The sequence below is a fragment of the Monodelphis domestica genome, chromosome 7 (assembly GCF_027887165.1).
Source record: "Monodelphis domestica isolate mMonDom1 chromosome 7, mMonDom1.pri, whole genome shotgun sequence".
Classification (NCBI taxonomy): Eukaryota; Metazoa; Chordata; class Mammalia; order Didelphimorphia; family Didelphidae; genus Monodelphis; species Monodelphis domestica.
This window is the reverse complement of record NC_077233.1, coordinates 256,014,774-256,030,374: the sequence shown is the minus strand read 5'-3', so window position 1 is coordinate 256,030,374 and position 15,601 is coordinate 256,014,774. Positions and strand designations below refer to the sequence as shown.

At 36.8% G+C, this 15,601-nt stretch overlaps 1 protein-coding gene across 1 annotated transcript in view; it reads left to right on the top strand.

Annotated features, from left to right (window-relative positions):
• The window catches only part of FOCAD (focadhesin), a 384,441-nt gene extending 372,949 nt beyond the window's left edge, over nucleotides 1-11,492 (top strand). Inside the window, 2 exon segments of the mRNA XM_007498068.3 lie at nucleotides 3,708-3,783; nucleotides 7,029-11,492. Coding sequence (XP_007498130.2) covers nucleotides 3,708-3,783; nucleotides 7,029-7,102 — 150 coding nt within the window. The 3' untranslated portion in view covers nucleotides 7,103-11,492.
• Nucleotides 11,493-15,601: the final 4,109 nt, after the last annotated feature.

The following is a 15,601-nucleotide window of genomic DNA, read 5'->3' as shown; positions in this document are numbered from 1 at the left end:
ACTAGAAGTTTTACAATCTGAATGAATATATTGAGATGATACAGCTTTATCTGAACTTTTTCACACAATTTTTGTATATAGCTTTGAATGAACGAGAGAACGTCATCAGTATAAAATATCCACATAAAATACTAATCATTAGTGCCATAGTCTTTGTATTGACTTCCCCATGAGCATTTCTTTCTTCAGAGCAATGGTTAGTAGCAGTTTTTTTTTTCTGGCCTTCTCATTGTTCTTTCAACCTTAAGAAACCTGTATCACATTGTAGAGGAACAATAACGGCTCCTCCAGCTGCCAGGTCCCTCTCAATTTTGTTTGTAAAGAATTAGTTGGGGTGTTTTATAGCAATCATTTGTCATTTCTTGGCATTGAGTTTTGTTTTGGACTTTGTTTTATTTATTTACTTTTGTTTGCTATCACACTTCACATTTTGCATTAGTAAAAATTATTCTATTTCATTATGGAATTGAATGATCCTTGAAATAGTTGGTTCACCCACACCAACTAACCTCAGAATGATTGTAATAGTTTTTGAGTTTTACTCTTTAGAAGCTACAACTTCTGCACGTTTTGCTAGAGTATTGTTCATTGTTAGAAACCATTGAACTTAAAACTTAACCAAAAGAGAGCAAGAAGCCGTGCATTTATTGCATAAAATCCAGTACTCAACTTATAGAGAATTAACTAAATGTGAGGAAACAAATTTAGTCTGATTTCATTAAACATTCTTAATCAGCTTACTGTAGAAGCATTCACACATGACTTTGGCTGTCATGAAATGGGACTATAACAAAATTAATGCTTGCCCCAAGTAATTTGTGTGCTACTGTAATTAACATGGACAGTTTTGATTTTATGAAATTGTTAATCTTTGGCAAAAAAAAAAAATATGAGTACAATTTGACTTAGGAAAAAGATAACAAGTAAAGAAAGTCTAGCAAAATTCTCTAATAAATGTCTAATCCATGGTATATAGGGAATGCATACAAATGCATAAGAATGAGAACTAACCACATATAGATGATGATCTATATAAAACAGCAGTTTTCAAAAGAATCAATTCAGACGATACTTAAACACATTAAAAAAATTCCAAACCATTAACAATAAGAAAAATTGCAAATTTAATCACCTCTGAGGTTCTTCCTCACTCCTATCATATTAACAAACATGCCAAAAGTGAAAAATGGCAAGTGTTAGAGTACCAATAGAAGAATTGACACTAATAATTGACACTATTAATAGAGATGTGAAGCCGCCCAATAGTTCTGGGGAAGCAATTTATAACTATAGCCCTAAGGCTCTTGATCTTTACACCCCCTTTAGTTCAGGGACATCATTTCATTCCACTCAAAACTGAACTACTAGACTAATTCCAAACATCACTCAGAAGCCATCCTACTGTTTTAAAAAATGTTTTTATTTCTTCCATTTCATATTTCCTAATTAGCTGCATGAAAATTTTTAATTGTTATTTTTTGACATTTTGAGTTCCAAATTGTTTCTTTTCATTCCATCTCTCCCACCTCCTTGAGAAGGAAAGCATTTTGATTTTGATGATACACGTGAGATGCAAACATATTTCCCAATTGGCCACGTTGCAAAAGAAAACACAAGCTTAATAAAAATAAAGTTTTCTAAAGTATGTGTCAGTTTGCATCCAGAGTCCTTTAGTTCTCTCTCTCTCTGGAAGTGGGTAGCATTTTTCATCCTGGGTCCTTTGAAACTGGTTCAATGTTTTGGCAGAGTAGCTAAGTCTTTCATAGTTGATCTTTACAATATTGCTGTTACTATATGCAATGTTCCTCTGGTTCTGCTAACTTCACTTTGCATTAGTTCATAGAAATCTTCCTAGGTTTTTTTTTTAATCACCCTGCTTGTCATTTCTTATAGCACAATAGTATTCCATCACAATCATATACAGCATTCAGTCATTATATTTTTTTAAATATTCATTCGTTTTACCATGGTAGATTTATTGGCATACAGTTGGGCAAAATAGCTCCTAATAATTGCTTTAACTTCATCTTTATTGGTAGTTCATTCATCCTTTTCATTTTTAATATTAGTGATTTGATTTTCTTTTTCTTTTTTGATCATATTAGCCATTAGATGGATTTATTATTATTTTTCTTCTTAAAACCAACTTCTAGTTTCATTTATTAGTTCAATGGGTTTTTTATTTTTAATTTTATTAATCCTTTGATCTTCATGATTTTCATTTGGTGTTTAATTAGGGATGTTAAATTTGTTCTAATTTTTCCAGTTGTACATTAAATTCAATGATCTGTTCTTTCTCTCTTTTACTGATGTAAGAAGTTAGAGAGATAAATTTTCCCCAAAGTGCTGCTTTGGCTACATCTCATAAGTCTTGGAATGTTGTCATTTTCATTACTGATATTATTTCTATGATTTCTTCTTTCACCCACTCATTCTTTAGGATTAAATTATTTAGTTTCTAATTACCTTTTAATCAATGCTTTCATGCCCATTTATTTAATTTTTATTGTATTATGGTCTGAAAAGGATGCATTTAATATGTCTGCTTTTCTTCATTTATCTATGAGCTTTTTATCCCCTAACACCTGGTCAGTTTTTTTTAAGTGCCATGTACAGTTGAGAAAAAAATGTATATTCCTTTCTATTCCCTTTCAGTTTTCTCCAGAAACTATTATATATAACTTTTCTAAGATTCTATTCTTCTCTTTTACTTTCTTATTTACTTATGTTTAGATTTATATAGTTCTGAAAGGGGAAAAGAGAACCCTAAGTGAGTATAGATTGTATATTTCTTCCTATAATTCACTTAACTTTTCCTTGAAGAATTTGGATGCTATGCTATGGTGCCTTTTAGCCAGATATAGTTTCCCTATTTATCCTTTTTAATTGGTCTCTTTTTGCTTTTACTTTGTCTGAGATCATGATTGCTATCCCTGCTTTTTTTGACTTCAGCTGAAACTTACTAAATTTTACTCCAGCCCCTTAGCTTTGTGTATTTTTTGTAAACAATATTTATTGTTTATTTCTAATTCATTTTATCAGGTCTTGTTTCATGAATGAGTTCGTCCCATTCATATTTTTATTCTGTATCCTGGTACTTGGCCAGGAAGGGCCCCTGATTCCTTGGGATTGTATCAAATACTACTCCTTAGAACTTCCATTTCCTCTTGTGCAAAAGTGCCCCTCTCTATGATTTGTTGCTGGAATAAAATAAAGAAAACTTTTTTTTTTAAGTGCCCCTTTCTGAACTGTGACACAGAAATAGGTATAGGCAGTGGAGTTGCTAAATACAATCTGGTTCTGCATCCCGTGTTATTAGCACATTTCATCTCTTTCTGACCAGTTACCATGTCCCCTCACCATCTCTGACTTGGGTGCTCCTACCACCTAGTCCCACCACTAGCGTTTCATCCATCTGGACTCCAGGGCAGCCTTCCTGTGCCACATCTCTCTTTCCAACCCCCTATGTTGCCTTGGAGTACAACAGTTTCTCCCTCTGACCTTCTCTTGGCTTCTGCCACTCAAGATTCCAATTTGAAGTGTTTATTTTAAAGTTGTTTGGAGGGGAATGTTGAGAGAGCGTGGCGGAGTGCTTCTCCACTCAGCTATCTTGGCTCCTATCCTACATTTAACAAAAAACAGTCTCCAGTAATTGGTTTTTGATGACAGAGATTTCTTTACTAATATTGTGTCTCATTTTACCCCAGTTCATAGATTGGCTATTCAGTATTATGGAAAGTCCTCAAGAAGCACTCTCATCAAGTTCCAGAGATCTTTTAAAAGGTATTGCTTTGTATGCTTTCTCTATCAACGGGATAGGGAATTTTAGGTCTCGTCACTCTGTTTTCTGAGAGAGAGATTGAATTGACATTGGGAAAGCAAAATGTATTAAATTATAAATCACTCTGTAAATATACTTTTATATGTTTTAATATTACTTTTTAGCTATTTGTAGGGGCTGGCTAGTCTGATAGTCCATCCCATGAAATAGTCTAATATATTCAGAGGTGCAGTATTTGAAGTTAAAATTATATCAAAATGGGGTAATTGCTTGCAGCAGCCCCATGGAAATGCTGGGATGCAAATTTGAATAATGTGACCGCTTTAGGGGAGGGTGACATTCATTCATACTAATTAGGACTTAATCATATTACCAGATTTGGCAATCTTGTGTGTGGCTTTTTATAAACCAGAAATGTGGGTACAGAGGGCCCTGTATCTTATGATCTACTTTTGCATTTACTTATTTAATAGCATGGGTTGTGCACGGAAACTCTTGGGTTTTGCTTTTCCCCCCCAGGCCTTTGCAGCCATACCTGGCACATTGTAGATGCTTAATAAGTGTTTGTTCATTGATTGGGTGGTTTGTTTTATTAATTGGAGAAACCTCTGTATATCCAACCAATATATGTACAAGTATGTTGAGCCTTTCTTTTGAACATGTTATAGCTGTTTCTATTCTAACCTAATCTGGTCCGTGGACAGTTTTTCAGTAGCTGATGTTGTAGGGCGTATCAGTGACAAACTTACGGTGCCAGCGCCATGACATAAAAATCGCCATTATTTATAAGCTTTTGCTGCAGAAGACTCATCCTGGAAAAATTCACTTAGTCGCCTCCCACTGTGGCCCTTTGCTTGGTTAATGGAGCAGAGTATGACTTTCCTTCAGCTGTCCAAAAACGGAACTGAGTTCTTTCTCCACATTGAAAGTATCAAGGCAGACAACTTGTCAGTGGGTTTTTGGAATGAGATTCATCCTTCAAGTAAACATTGAATGAAAAGCTCTCTTCCACCGCTGAGATTCTATGATACTCTGGCTAAGAGTCTTACCTTTTTTTCTGTCCTTAGAGAACTAGAATTTGTTCCTTTTTATTGAAGAATTTAATTTTACTTTAATGGTTATAATCTTAGCCCACAGTGTTTTACTCCTACCAGATATTGCCTCAGTAGATAATATCGTCAGCATCTGGTATGAGCCAGATACATGGAAACTGAGGCAAGTACATATTTACTTGGATTTACCTATTGTTGAGTCCAGCTACTGCTGTATCTTTGATTTCATAAGTGCTCGCCAACTCTCCCAGAGACATTTCAAAGAGTCTTCTTTACTGAGGGAACCTTAAAGCCCTTGGAATCAAAGACTAAAGTAAAACTTTTAAGAGGTTAACTTAAGAGGATACAACAGCTTTCTTAATTTCTATTTATTTAAATTTAATTTATAATTCTGAGAGATTATTTATTAATCGTTATAAAAGGTTATATTTTGGGGGGCATGTGAACAAACAAAATGTAATGTAACTAAATCGGTTCCTCTGGTCAACTCAATTAAAGTGATAGCTTTTCATTTTAATTCATATTATAGTATCTCATTAATTACTTTGTAATATGATTTCATAGTATTTTTATTCAATTCTTTGTGGTCACCAAAATTGTGCTTCATAGCAGTTCTTGGTTTTGAAGAATGGTCAAATGAAAGTGAATTAGATTTGAGTGGGGGAGACCTAAGATTCCAGATTCCACTAGAATGAACACTTAGAAGAAGGGGAAAGGGAAGAAAATTCAGCAAATATTTATTAAACTCCTCATATGTGCCAGGCTTTGTGCTAAGTGCTTTATGACTATTTCGTCTGCTCCTCACCACAATAATCCTGTGAGTTGGATGCTGTTATTATCCATATTTTGCAGTTGAGGAAACTGAGGCAAACAGATTAAGTGACTTTTCCAGGGTCACATAGCTAATATGTGTCTCATTGCTACTTCACCTAGCTAATGGTTCCAGGCATATCTTTTCTGAGGTCACTGAGGATATAAGAACATTACGAAGAGTGGTGAAAATAAGATGAAATGTCTTGAGACATTTCATGAGAGCTTGTGGCTCTCTGCTTCTCTTAGTCCCTCACAAAGAAATGTCCTCAATTTCAACAGCAGAAAACCTCCCACCAGATTAGGAAGGGTCTCACCAGGTCACAATAACATTAATCCCCTTCCTCACAGATTGCTTTTATTGCCAGGGGCCCTTGTAATATTGAAAATTAGTAGTATGCCAAATGTAATATGCTAAATGTAATATTTAGAAATTGATTTGGAAATACAATATTAGTTTAAAAAAAAAGATTGTTGTGGTCATCATTTATAAAATAATTAACCCTTAAGTCACGAAGATGATAGTAGCTTTTAACAATTTAATTTTATTAGGAATATTGTCTAAGAGAAAGGAGGGAAGAAAATAGAAAAATATTTCCTAGCCTTCCACCCTAATCATACCAGTCCACGAGAGTGTCTTCCGCCTGAGCCACCAATCCCGAATCACAGGAAGACACCCAGCCAAAGACCTCTAGAGAAGAACAATTTCATTTTTTGTAGTCCTCTTCCCCCCCCCCCCCCCTCACTTCCTTTCCCTATCACATCTCAGGAACCAATCAAAGTCTCTCTGCCCCGGACCCATAACCCTTAGTTCCGGGTCATGTCCTCGGGCTCTTAACCTGGGACCTCTGTTTGTAGTGTTCCAGCCACACTGATGGGCTGGCTCAGACGAGCAGGAAGTTCATTACCCTGGGAGGAAAGGGTTTCCTTTCCACACCCTGGCCGCCTGATGGTCACTGGGATAGCTATCAAAAACATGGCCTACTTGATGGAGCTCTCCTACGTAGTGCAGAAATTTCTTCCCACATTTTACATGGCCCTAGAATTCAGAAGACCTGAATTCAGAACTTGTCTAAGGTCATTCTTAGCCGTGAGCCTGTGGGCAGGACAGTTAACCTCTCTCAGGCTTAGTTCCCTCCCTTGTGAAATGAAGGAGTTGGATTTTAAGTCTCTTCCTGCTTTGTTATTGACTTTTTTCCTGCCCTTGAGGTATCTCCTTACTCTGACTCTATACACGACTAGGACTTAGTAGGGATTGTAGCAGGACTCAAACAAAGCTGACTACAGGAGGAAAGGATGGGTCTATTCCTGGTTCTTTGTAGGCAAACTGACTTAGACAGTTCCACAAAATGCAATGATATACTTTGTGTTTTTTGTTTTCCTAGCTACAACTCTGGCGTTGAGGTTTCTTCCTGAATTTAAGAAGAAAGTAGTATGGTCCAGGGCATATGGTTGGTAACCATTCTGCCAGAAGTCAGCATTCCTAGCTGGAAAAAGAAGGAATCTTAAGCCTAGTGTTTGTCCATTCCAGACATACAGCAGAGAGCAGAATGACATATTGCTGACCGGATATTTGGAAAACACATACCAGGAATCACCACGGACTGGTTTGATTAACAGACCAAACTTGGACTGGAATCTTACATTGTATTTTCCTTAAATTATATTTATTTCAAACTGTAGAGACTTTGTTTTTTATAAAACCCTAAAATATAACACCCAAGATCCAAGTAAAAATAATTTTTGGAGTTATTGTATGTATGTATGTATCATATTTATTTTGAAATTGAAGGGTTTTTCACTTCTAACACTGAAGAGCAAAAAGCCAGGTTACAAGGTGGATGGCAATGTCCTCCCTTTCCCACATTTCCTATGTACTCTATATTAGATTTGCTTAACTTAAACAAGATGCCTTATTCTTTTTTATTAAAATAACATTTTATATGAAACGATATACAAGCAGAAACATTAAGTAATAAACAAGTTAAACTCTGGCTTTAGTGGGGAAGGATGTTGTTAAATTCATTAAGTTTGGCTCAGTTTAGACTTCTTTTTTAAAAGTTAAAATCATTTGTTTTGATTAGAAACACCAGTCATTTTAGTCATTGAAAAAAATATTTTTAATTTCCACAATTTCTTACTAAGGATCTGGGCTTAATGTGGTAATAAAAAATAAACACTGAATTAGGAATCAGAAAATGTACCTCCTAGGTGATATTAAAAGACCTTTCACTGTTAGGTCCTAGTAGGACGTAGCTATTTTGCTATTAGCTATATAACCTACGACAACTCATTTTGGCTCTCTGGTTGGTCTTCAGTTTCATCATCTAACAAAAAAGTGGGTTGATAGTATAATATCAAAGGTGTTCATCTTATATAGAGAACCAATTTACTATCTGTTCTTCCTATATGTTTTAGCTATTGTTCGATTTAGCCTATAATGTATGCCTATGTTTGTATGCATACTTACATATATGTATGCAAATATATTCATAAGAAGAAAAAATATGCAATTGAGATAATGTAGGATAGCCTTAAAAATGCCCATTTTTGTTGTTGGTAATAATAGCAGCAATCATTGATTTATAGAGCATTTTAAGATTTATTGCTCACAATAATTTGTTGAACTAGATAATGCAATTATTGTTATTCTCACTTTATAGCTGAGCAAAGTAAGACTGAAAGATGTCTGAAAGATTTTCATGTTTAGGTAGCTGGGAAATGTTGGAGCTGCTACTTGAGCCTACATCTTCCGACTCAACAGTCCAGACTTTTTATCTAAGCTCCTGTGGGGTTGCCATCCTGACCTGGAGGTATTCCTGTGCGTTGGATAGACTGCTGATGCTTACCTTTCTTGCTTCTCTTGCCTGTCCTGGGTTTGTAGGCCCTGATACTGTTTAAAACTTGATCCTCTTTTGTATAGGACACACAGGGATTCTGTACCAGAAAACTCATCAGGGATTCCCTGCAGCCACCCGTGACTGTTGCTTGATGAAGTATTTCGGTGTCTTTTCCCTTCCTTGTTTATAGCCCACTTTACCTGCTCTGGTGCTCATTTCTCCGGCCTAAAGTGACCACGGAGACTCTTGTCCTTCCAGCTTTGTTGTATTGAGCCTGTTAGGGTTCTAGCTGTGTCGACTGGTGGACACTGTCGGATGTTGTGACGCCAGAAGACTGAGCACTGAAGGAGACACAAGAGAAGTGGACGGGGCCGATGGATAGGAATTAACTCACTGTCGCCTTTTAACATTTGAGGACGAGGCGTTACGACCTTTGCGCCTTGGTGGTGTTTATGCTCAATAGATGGGTCAAACCTGACCTAGAGATCTGGACAGGACTTTCTTTTTATTACTGTAGGAAGGAGGATGAGCAATTTTGGAATAAAGAAGGCAGGGAAAATGCTGGTATTATAATGGTGGTTGTAGGGACGTTGGACAACCCAAAGAGAGCATGTCTCAGATGCTTAATTCTTCCCAAGGTGGGGGAAAGGGCAGAATATTAGAGACCAATAAGGTCTTTTAATTTTGCCTTCACCCTAGTCACTAGTCAATGAAATCAATGCTCTACGTTGTGCCATGCCTGAGTTACCCCTTGGGGATTCGTTGGGAGACGTTTCATTCTTCCCACATTCAACCCAGACACCCAGTTAGACTAGCCTCAGTGTTCGCCATATAAGCTGTCCCACTTCCTCAGAGAGAGAAGAGAAGGAGGGAGGGAGGGAGAGGAAGAGAGAGACAGAGAGAGGAATGTGCATCTCCTCTCCCTACTCCCTTCCCCACCCAAAAAAAAAACAACCCTCTGTAAATGGAACAGCAGGTTTCGGATTTTCCTATTTATAGAGACTTCTGGAATATATCCTTCAGCCCATCAGGCTTCACTATATATGCCAGGCCCTTCTGTTTAGGTACCTATAAAAGAGAACAAAATTATATGAATAAGAATTCTTTTAGAGTATTAGTTCACTCCAAATAGTCTTCAAAATAAAATACATAACACGAGGGAGCCGGGCCTGTGGTCGATGATAACATTTTCTCAACTCAAGCTAAGTTGTTCATTTCTTTAAAACTTAAAAGTCTTATTGGGTTGCCGACTACAGTCATGCCCAGAGTCACATCGCCAGCCTGGGTCAAAGGCCAGACTTGAACGCAATTCTCGTTTCTCATGTGAGCGAGGCCAGCTTGCTTTCTACACTATAAAATTGCTGGCTCTCTCCAGTATAAACAGAAGTAACGTATCCAGTATGGGAGGTCTTGGTTCTTTCTTTGGTTTGTTTTTGAAAATAGAAGCTGCCAAGACATTGTTACCAAACACAAACAGATATCTATGTAAACAAATTAATAAATAGGAGGCTCATGTTAAAAGGTATCCCCTGGCTATGGGAATCTTGCCTGGTGCCTTGGAAACCTGCTTTCTTCTGGAGCTTACTGCATTCTTTGGTCAGATAGAATATATAAATCTGTGGCATATAAATAGAAATCTTGACAAAGAATCAAGACAGAAATCTTCAAGAATATTATTTGGTAGATTTAAAACAACTCTGTAAACACAATAAATACTCTAGCTGGGGCCTGCCCAGAACAGAAAACTATATTCACTGGGTTGTTTTATTGGCAGCCTCTTTTCTGTGTTTGTCATTCGGTTTCAGTTGTGTCTAACGGTGACCCCATTTAAGGTTTTCTTGGCTCCAGCTCATTTTACAGATGAAGAAAGTGAGGCACGCAGGGGGAAATGACTTGCCCTGGGTTCCACAGCGTGTAAAGTTTCTGAGGCCGGATTTGAACTCAGGAAAATAAGTTTTCTTGACTCCAGGCCTGGAATTCCATCTATTGTACCACCAAGCTGTGCCTCCTTTATGTGAACATCACATAAAGAAAAAAGTTCCTGTCCCGGAGAAGGAAGTCATATCATAATTGAGGTTCATCGCAGAGCGCAGATATGACATCTGAGAAGTGAGAGTAATCATGAAAACAAAGATGAGAACATCATGACAAAATAATTTTAATATTTTTATACCTGGCCCTGTGAATCTCAGACACAGATACTCAAGGTGGACACATAGAAATGTGCACGAGGTGCTTAAGTATTCCTTTAAGGATGTGATCTGAATGGCTAAAGCCTACGATTTGCATTACTAATTAAATTTGTTTAAGTCATAGTTCTTAGGAAAGTGAAAACTTGCTCACTGCCATACATTTCCTTCCTCTTTTCAGTGTTCTCTGGCCTGAGGAATTCTACTTTGTCTTCTCTTTTTAGTCATGGTGTTTCTGGAAGGACTTTAGGTGCTGTTTTTCATCTGCATAGACAAATGTGTGTTCAAGGGGCTTAGTAAATGCACATTGTAATTGCTGAAAATATCGAATTTTTATAGGGCAAGATGCCTGTCTTTGTGGACATTTAAGACTAATGTTTGTTGACGGGATCAAAGACATCATCTCACGAATAAACCTGACCAAGCCTATAAAAAGGATAGAGTAAAAGAAATGATAGTTGCAGGTTTTAGGTCGCTGCCTTCTTAATGAAGAAACTGAAAAGATGTGATGATAACACTTAGGATCTTTAGGGTTGAAAGCGATTTGCTCAGTAATGGAAATTTTATAAAGAAATATCCAGAATTGGTTTAATCAGTTGTCCTTTTCCGTAGTCTCAGCAGCATGCATTGATGTTGATAGATGCTACTGAAGCTTATTTTGAGATTTAGGAATTTCTCCCAGACATTTGAAAGTGTACTTTGTAAATATTTAAAATACTCTTTTTTCATGTGTTTATATTATATTTGAAATACAGGCATACCTCAGAGATATCACAGACTCCGTTCTAGACCACCACAATAAAATGAATATCACAATAAAGTGAGTGAGAAGAATTTTTTGTTTCTCAGGGCATATAAAAGTTATGTTTACACTATACTGTAAACTATTAAGTGTGCAACAGCATTATACATGTTTAAAATGTACATACCTTCATTAAAAATACTTTTTTCCTAAAAAACAAATACTAACCATCATCTGAGCCTTCAGCTAGTTGTAATCGTATTGCCAGTGGAGGGTCTTGCCGCAGTGCTGATGGCTGCTGACTGATCAGGGTGGGAGTTGCTGAGGGTTGGGGTGACTGGCAGTTTCTTCAAATGAGCCAGCATGCTTCGTTTGACTCTTCCAAGTTCTCTATAGAATGCAGTGTCGTAGGATAGCATTTTACCCTCAGGAGAGCTTCTTTCAAAATTAGTCAGTCCTCTCTAATTCTGGCACTGCGTAATCATCTAAGTTTGTGTCATATTCTTTAATATTGTGTCACAGGAAATTAGAGAGTCCAGAGAGAGCTAGGAGAACAAACAGTGAAGCGGGTAGAATACACACATATGGCATTTATCAATTAAATTCATCATCTTATACGGGTACGGTTTATGGAGCCCCGAAACAATTATGATATGTATGCTAAAGATCATTGATCACAGATCACCATAACAGATAGAATAATCATGAAAAGGTTTGAAATATTTTGAGAATTACCAAAATCTGACCCAGAAACATGATGTGAGCACATACTGTTGGAAAAATTGGTCCAAGAGATTTGCTCAATGCAGGATTGCCACAAACCTTCAGTTTGTCAAAAAAAAAAAGAAAAAAAAGTGTATTCAAAGCACACTAAAACAAAATATGCCTGTACTAAGTCTGCATAAATGCACAAAACAAAATTCAAATTTAACAATTAACCTGGTTAGTTTGGTCAAAATAGTTAATAATTAACACTAATGAAATTGGCACAAACATATAATAAATATTCTATATATTCTATGTATCTACACAATATATGTATATGTATACAACTTAAATGTAGTGATTTTCTTTTCTTTTAGCTATAACTCCCAGAAAAGAAGGTTATTATGCTTCAGGGCAACATTTTAGGTCCACAGTGACTTCTACAAATAAAAAAAATAATAATATGATTTTATTTTCTGTTACTATACTACCGCCTTTTCTCAGTGTGTCCCTCTCTCCCACCTCCCCCATTCCAAAGTGCCTGCCTTTAAACAAACAAACAAACTAGCATAACTAACCAGTATGCAGATGAAGTCTGTTAGCCAAGGTACCCTGAAAGAGACAGGGAACAGCATGTGCCAGACAGAGCAAGCTACCCCCACTCCCTGGACCACCATCTCCCCTCAGGCCCTAATGGGACAGCCCAGAACCCTGAAGCCAAGGATTTTTATTTACAGTGGCTCCAAACCATTAGACCTGCCTCCAGCCCACCCTCCACAGTTCTCAGGAGGAATTATGATTTTGGAGAAAGGACCTACCTGTCCTCCTCCCCACCAGAACTGCTCCAAAGCAGATGGGTGCAGATGTTCTGCGAATGGTAAAACCACCTTTCTTAATTCCTGCTTCCAGCCCAGCCTACAGCTATCATCTGGAAAAGTAACGATGGTAAGAAAACAGCTGACCAACAAAGAACCATAAATGGGGCAAGCTGCTCAGCTGAAGCAGCAAAATAGCCCAAGAAAGGAGGCAGTGTGTGCCAGGCAGGGTAACTGACGGTCACTGCCCCAAAGAACCCTCTCCCCATAGACCCTGATGATGGCCGCCGAGGTTGCTGGAGCTAAACCATGGGGATGGTGGCATGAAGAGATGGTGTTAGTGTCTGCTTGGCTACTATTGCACCTTGAGGACCAAGAGACTTTCTCATCAAACTTAGAGCTGAAACTTTCCCGATGTATTGTCTCTATTAGATTGAGAGCTCCTCAAGAGATATCTTTCCTTTCTTTTTGTGTTTAAACAGAGTGCTTTGCTTATAGTAATTCATAGTTAATTAAATAATTAATAATTAAAGGTAATTAGTAAATACTTCATTTATATATTGACCTAAAGCCCTTCGCCTTGGCAAAGAAAGGGTTCTAAGCTTGGCCATTACATTTTTTTTAACCCTAAAACCTGATTTAGGATTAATATTAAGTATTGGTTCCAAGTAAAAGAGTGGTAAGGGTTAGGCCTTTAGGTTAAGTAACTTGCCCAGGGTCACACAGCTAAGAAAGTGTCAGAGGTTTGAACTCAAGCCTGCCTAGCTCCAGGGATGGCTCTCTATCCATCAGGCTGCCTAGCTGCTTCTGACTATTATAATTTCATAGCATTCAGTTTTGATTGCTTTGTTTTTGTTGTCCTTTCTAGGTGTGTTTTTGTAGGATATAATCTAGTGAATTTTGCATCAGTTTATGTTTCCTGTGCCTGGCATTCATCACTTCATTTCCTATACCACAGTAATATTCTATTACATTCATGTGTGAGAAATTGTGTGACAGTTCCCCTATAGATAGGTATTGTAAAAAGGCAGGAAGTTGGGATGGATTGTTTTGGGCCAGTGCCAGTAAGTTGACTGTGGGCTGGAAAGGCTAACAGACACTGACCAGGGCAGTGCCTGGGCTGAGATCACACAGACCACTCAGTGAAATGGGAAAGTATGTTTAATTAAAGATAATAGGTAAAAAGGGTATGGGATAACCCTAAAGCTAAATTTCTAACCAATACCCCCAAAAGATCTAATGTCTCCACAAGGAGAGCCTTCACAGAGTGGGTTTTCTACTTTAATTCTCTCCTAAATTCCTAAAAAAACCCAGTCCCTGTTCTTAACTAAGCTACAACTAAAATCCCTCTTAGATGGTATAAGGAACTGGTCTGTGTAAGCTTAGTGGGGCTCAGGGAAGATCCTAGATCCAAAAGAACCTAGATCTGGTCTCACAATCACTGCAGACAGTTGGTCAGGATCACTAGGTTCTGCTTCACTGGAATACAGCAAACAAGACAGCAAGCAGAACAGGAACAAGGATAGGATCAGCCACTAAGGAAATGCAGCCACCACCTCTAGATATCTCCAGAGAGAGACAGCTAATAGCCTCAGTAACAGTCTCTCTTTCTTCAAAGTTCCAGAATCTTTTCTGCTGGTCTCATGCCACTCCCTTTGCAAACTTACACACTTTCCTCTTTAACTTTTCCTTATAACAGTTCCCCCCTTTGCACAAAGCCAAAATAGTGTTGAAAATGATGTTTTGGCATTTGTGCACTAACAAACTTAAATTCCACCTAAACTAAAATTCTTATTCAAAATAATAAACAGCGTACACTCACTTATCCTATCTAACACTACCTTTACTCTAAGGATTCAAACCAAGGAAAGGAAAAGGGGGAAAAAAATAGAGTGAACAGTTACAAAGTTCAAAATAAAAAGCAAACATATGCAAAAGAAAAACAAGAAAAAAATAGAAATAGAAACACAAAACTTCATACAAAACAATAGTCATAAATATACTATTCTCATAAACTAATACAGAAAAGAATCCTATCAAAAATATCTGAATGAATAAACACAAAACTTAGAAAACTTTGAAAAAGTACACACAACATTGCATAAGTTTTTACAAAAATAAACCAATCCATCAAAACTTATTTATGCAAAATACATACAAAAGTAGATGAAACTACAAAACAATCTTATTTTAAATTAAAAATTATTACACAAACCTCAATGTTACATAGAACTGCTTCTAATTATCTAAAGCAGTCAGTATCAAAGATTACGTACCTACATCATTTTACATATATACACATACTATGTACATGCATGCTACACATAAATTAACAATATTTAAATACAGGTTATATATATGCATATATGCCCTATAATATAATTTTCAACCCTAATATACATGATTTACAGCTATTTACATATCTATTCACATATGTGTAATGTGTAATATGTAATACATGTTGTAATATATGTTGTAATGTAATTTACTACCCTACCTTAACCTATCAACCCTAAACTCTAATTTAACTACATCCCTATATACTTCCTAATATCACCAATACAGAACATCTGAACTCAGATATTCTATCTTAATGAAATCTCCTAAAAACTAAACTATCTATCCTACTACTATTCTAACCTATCTAAAATCTACAGTATCCATTAT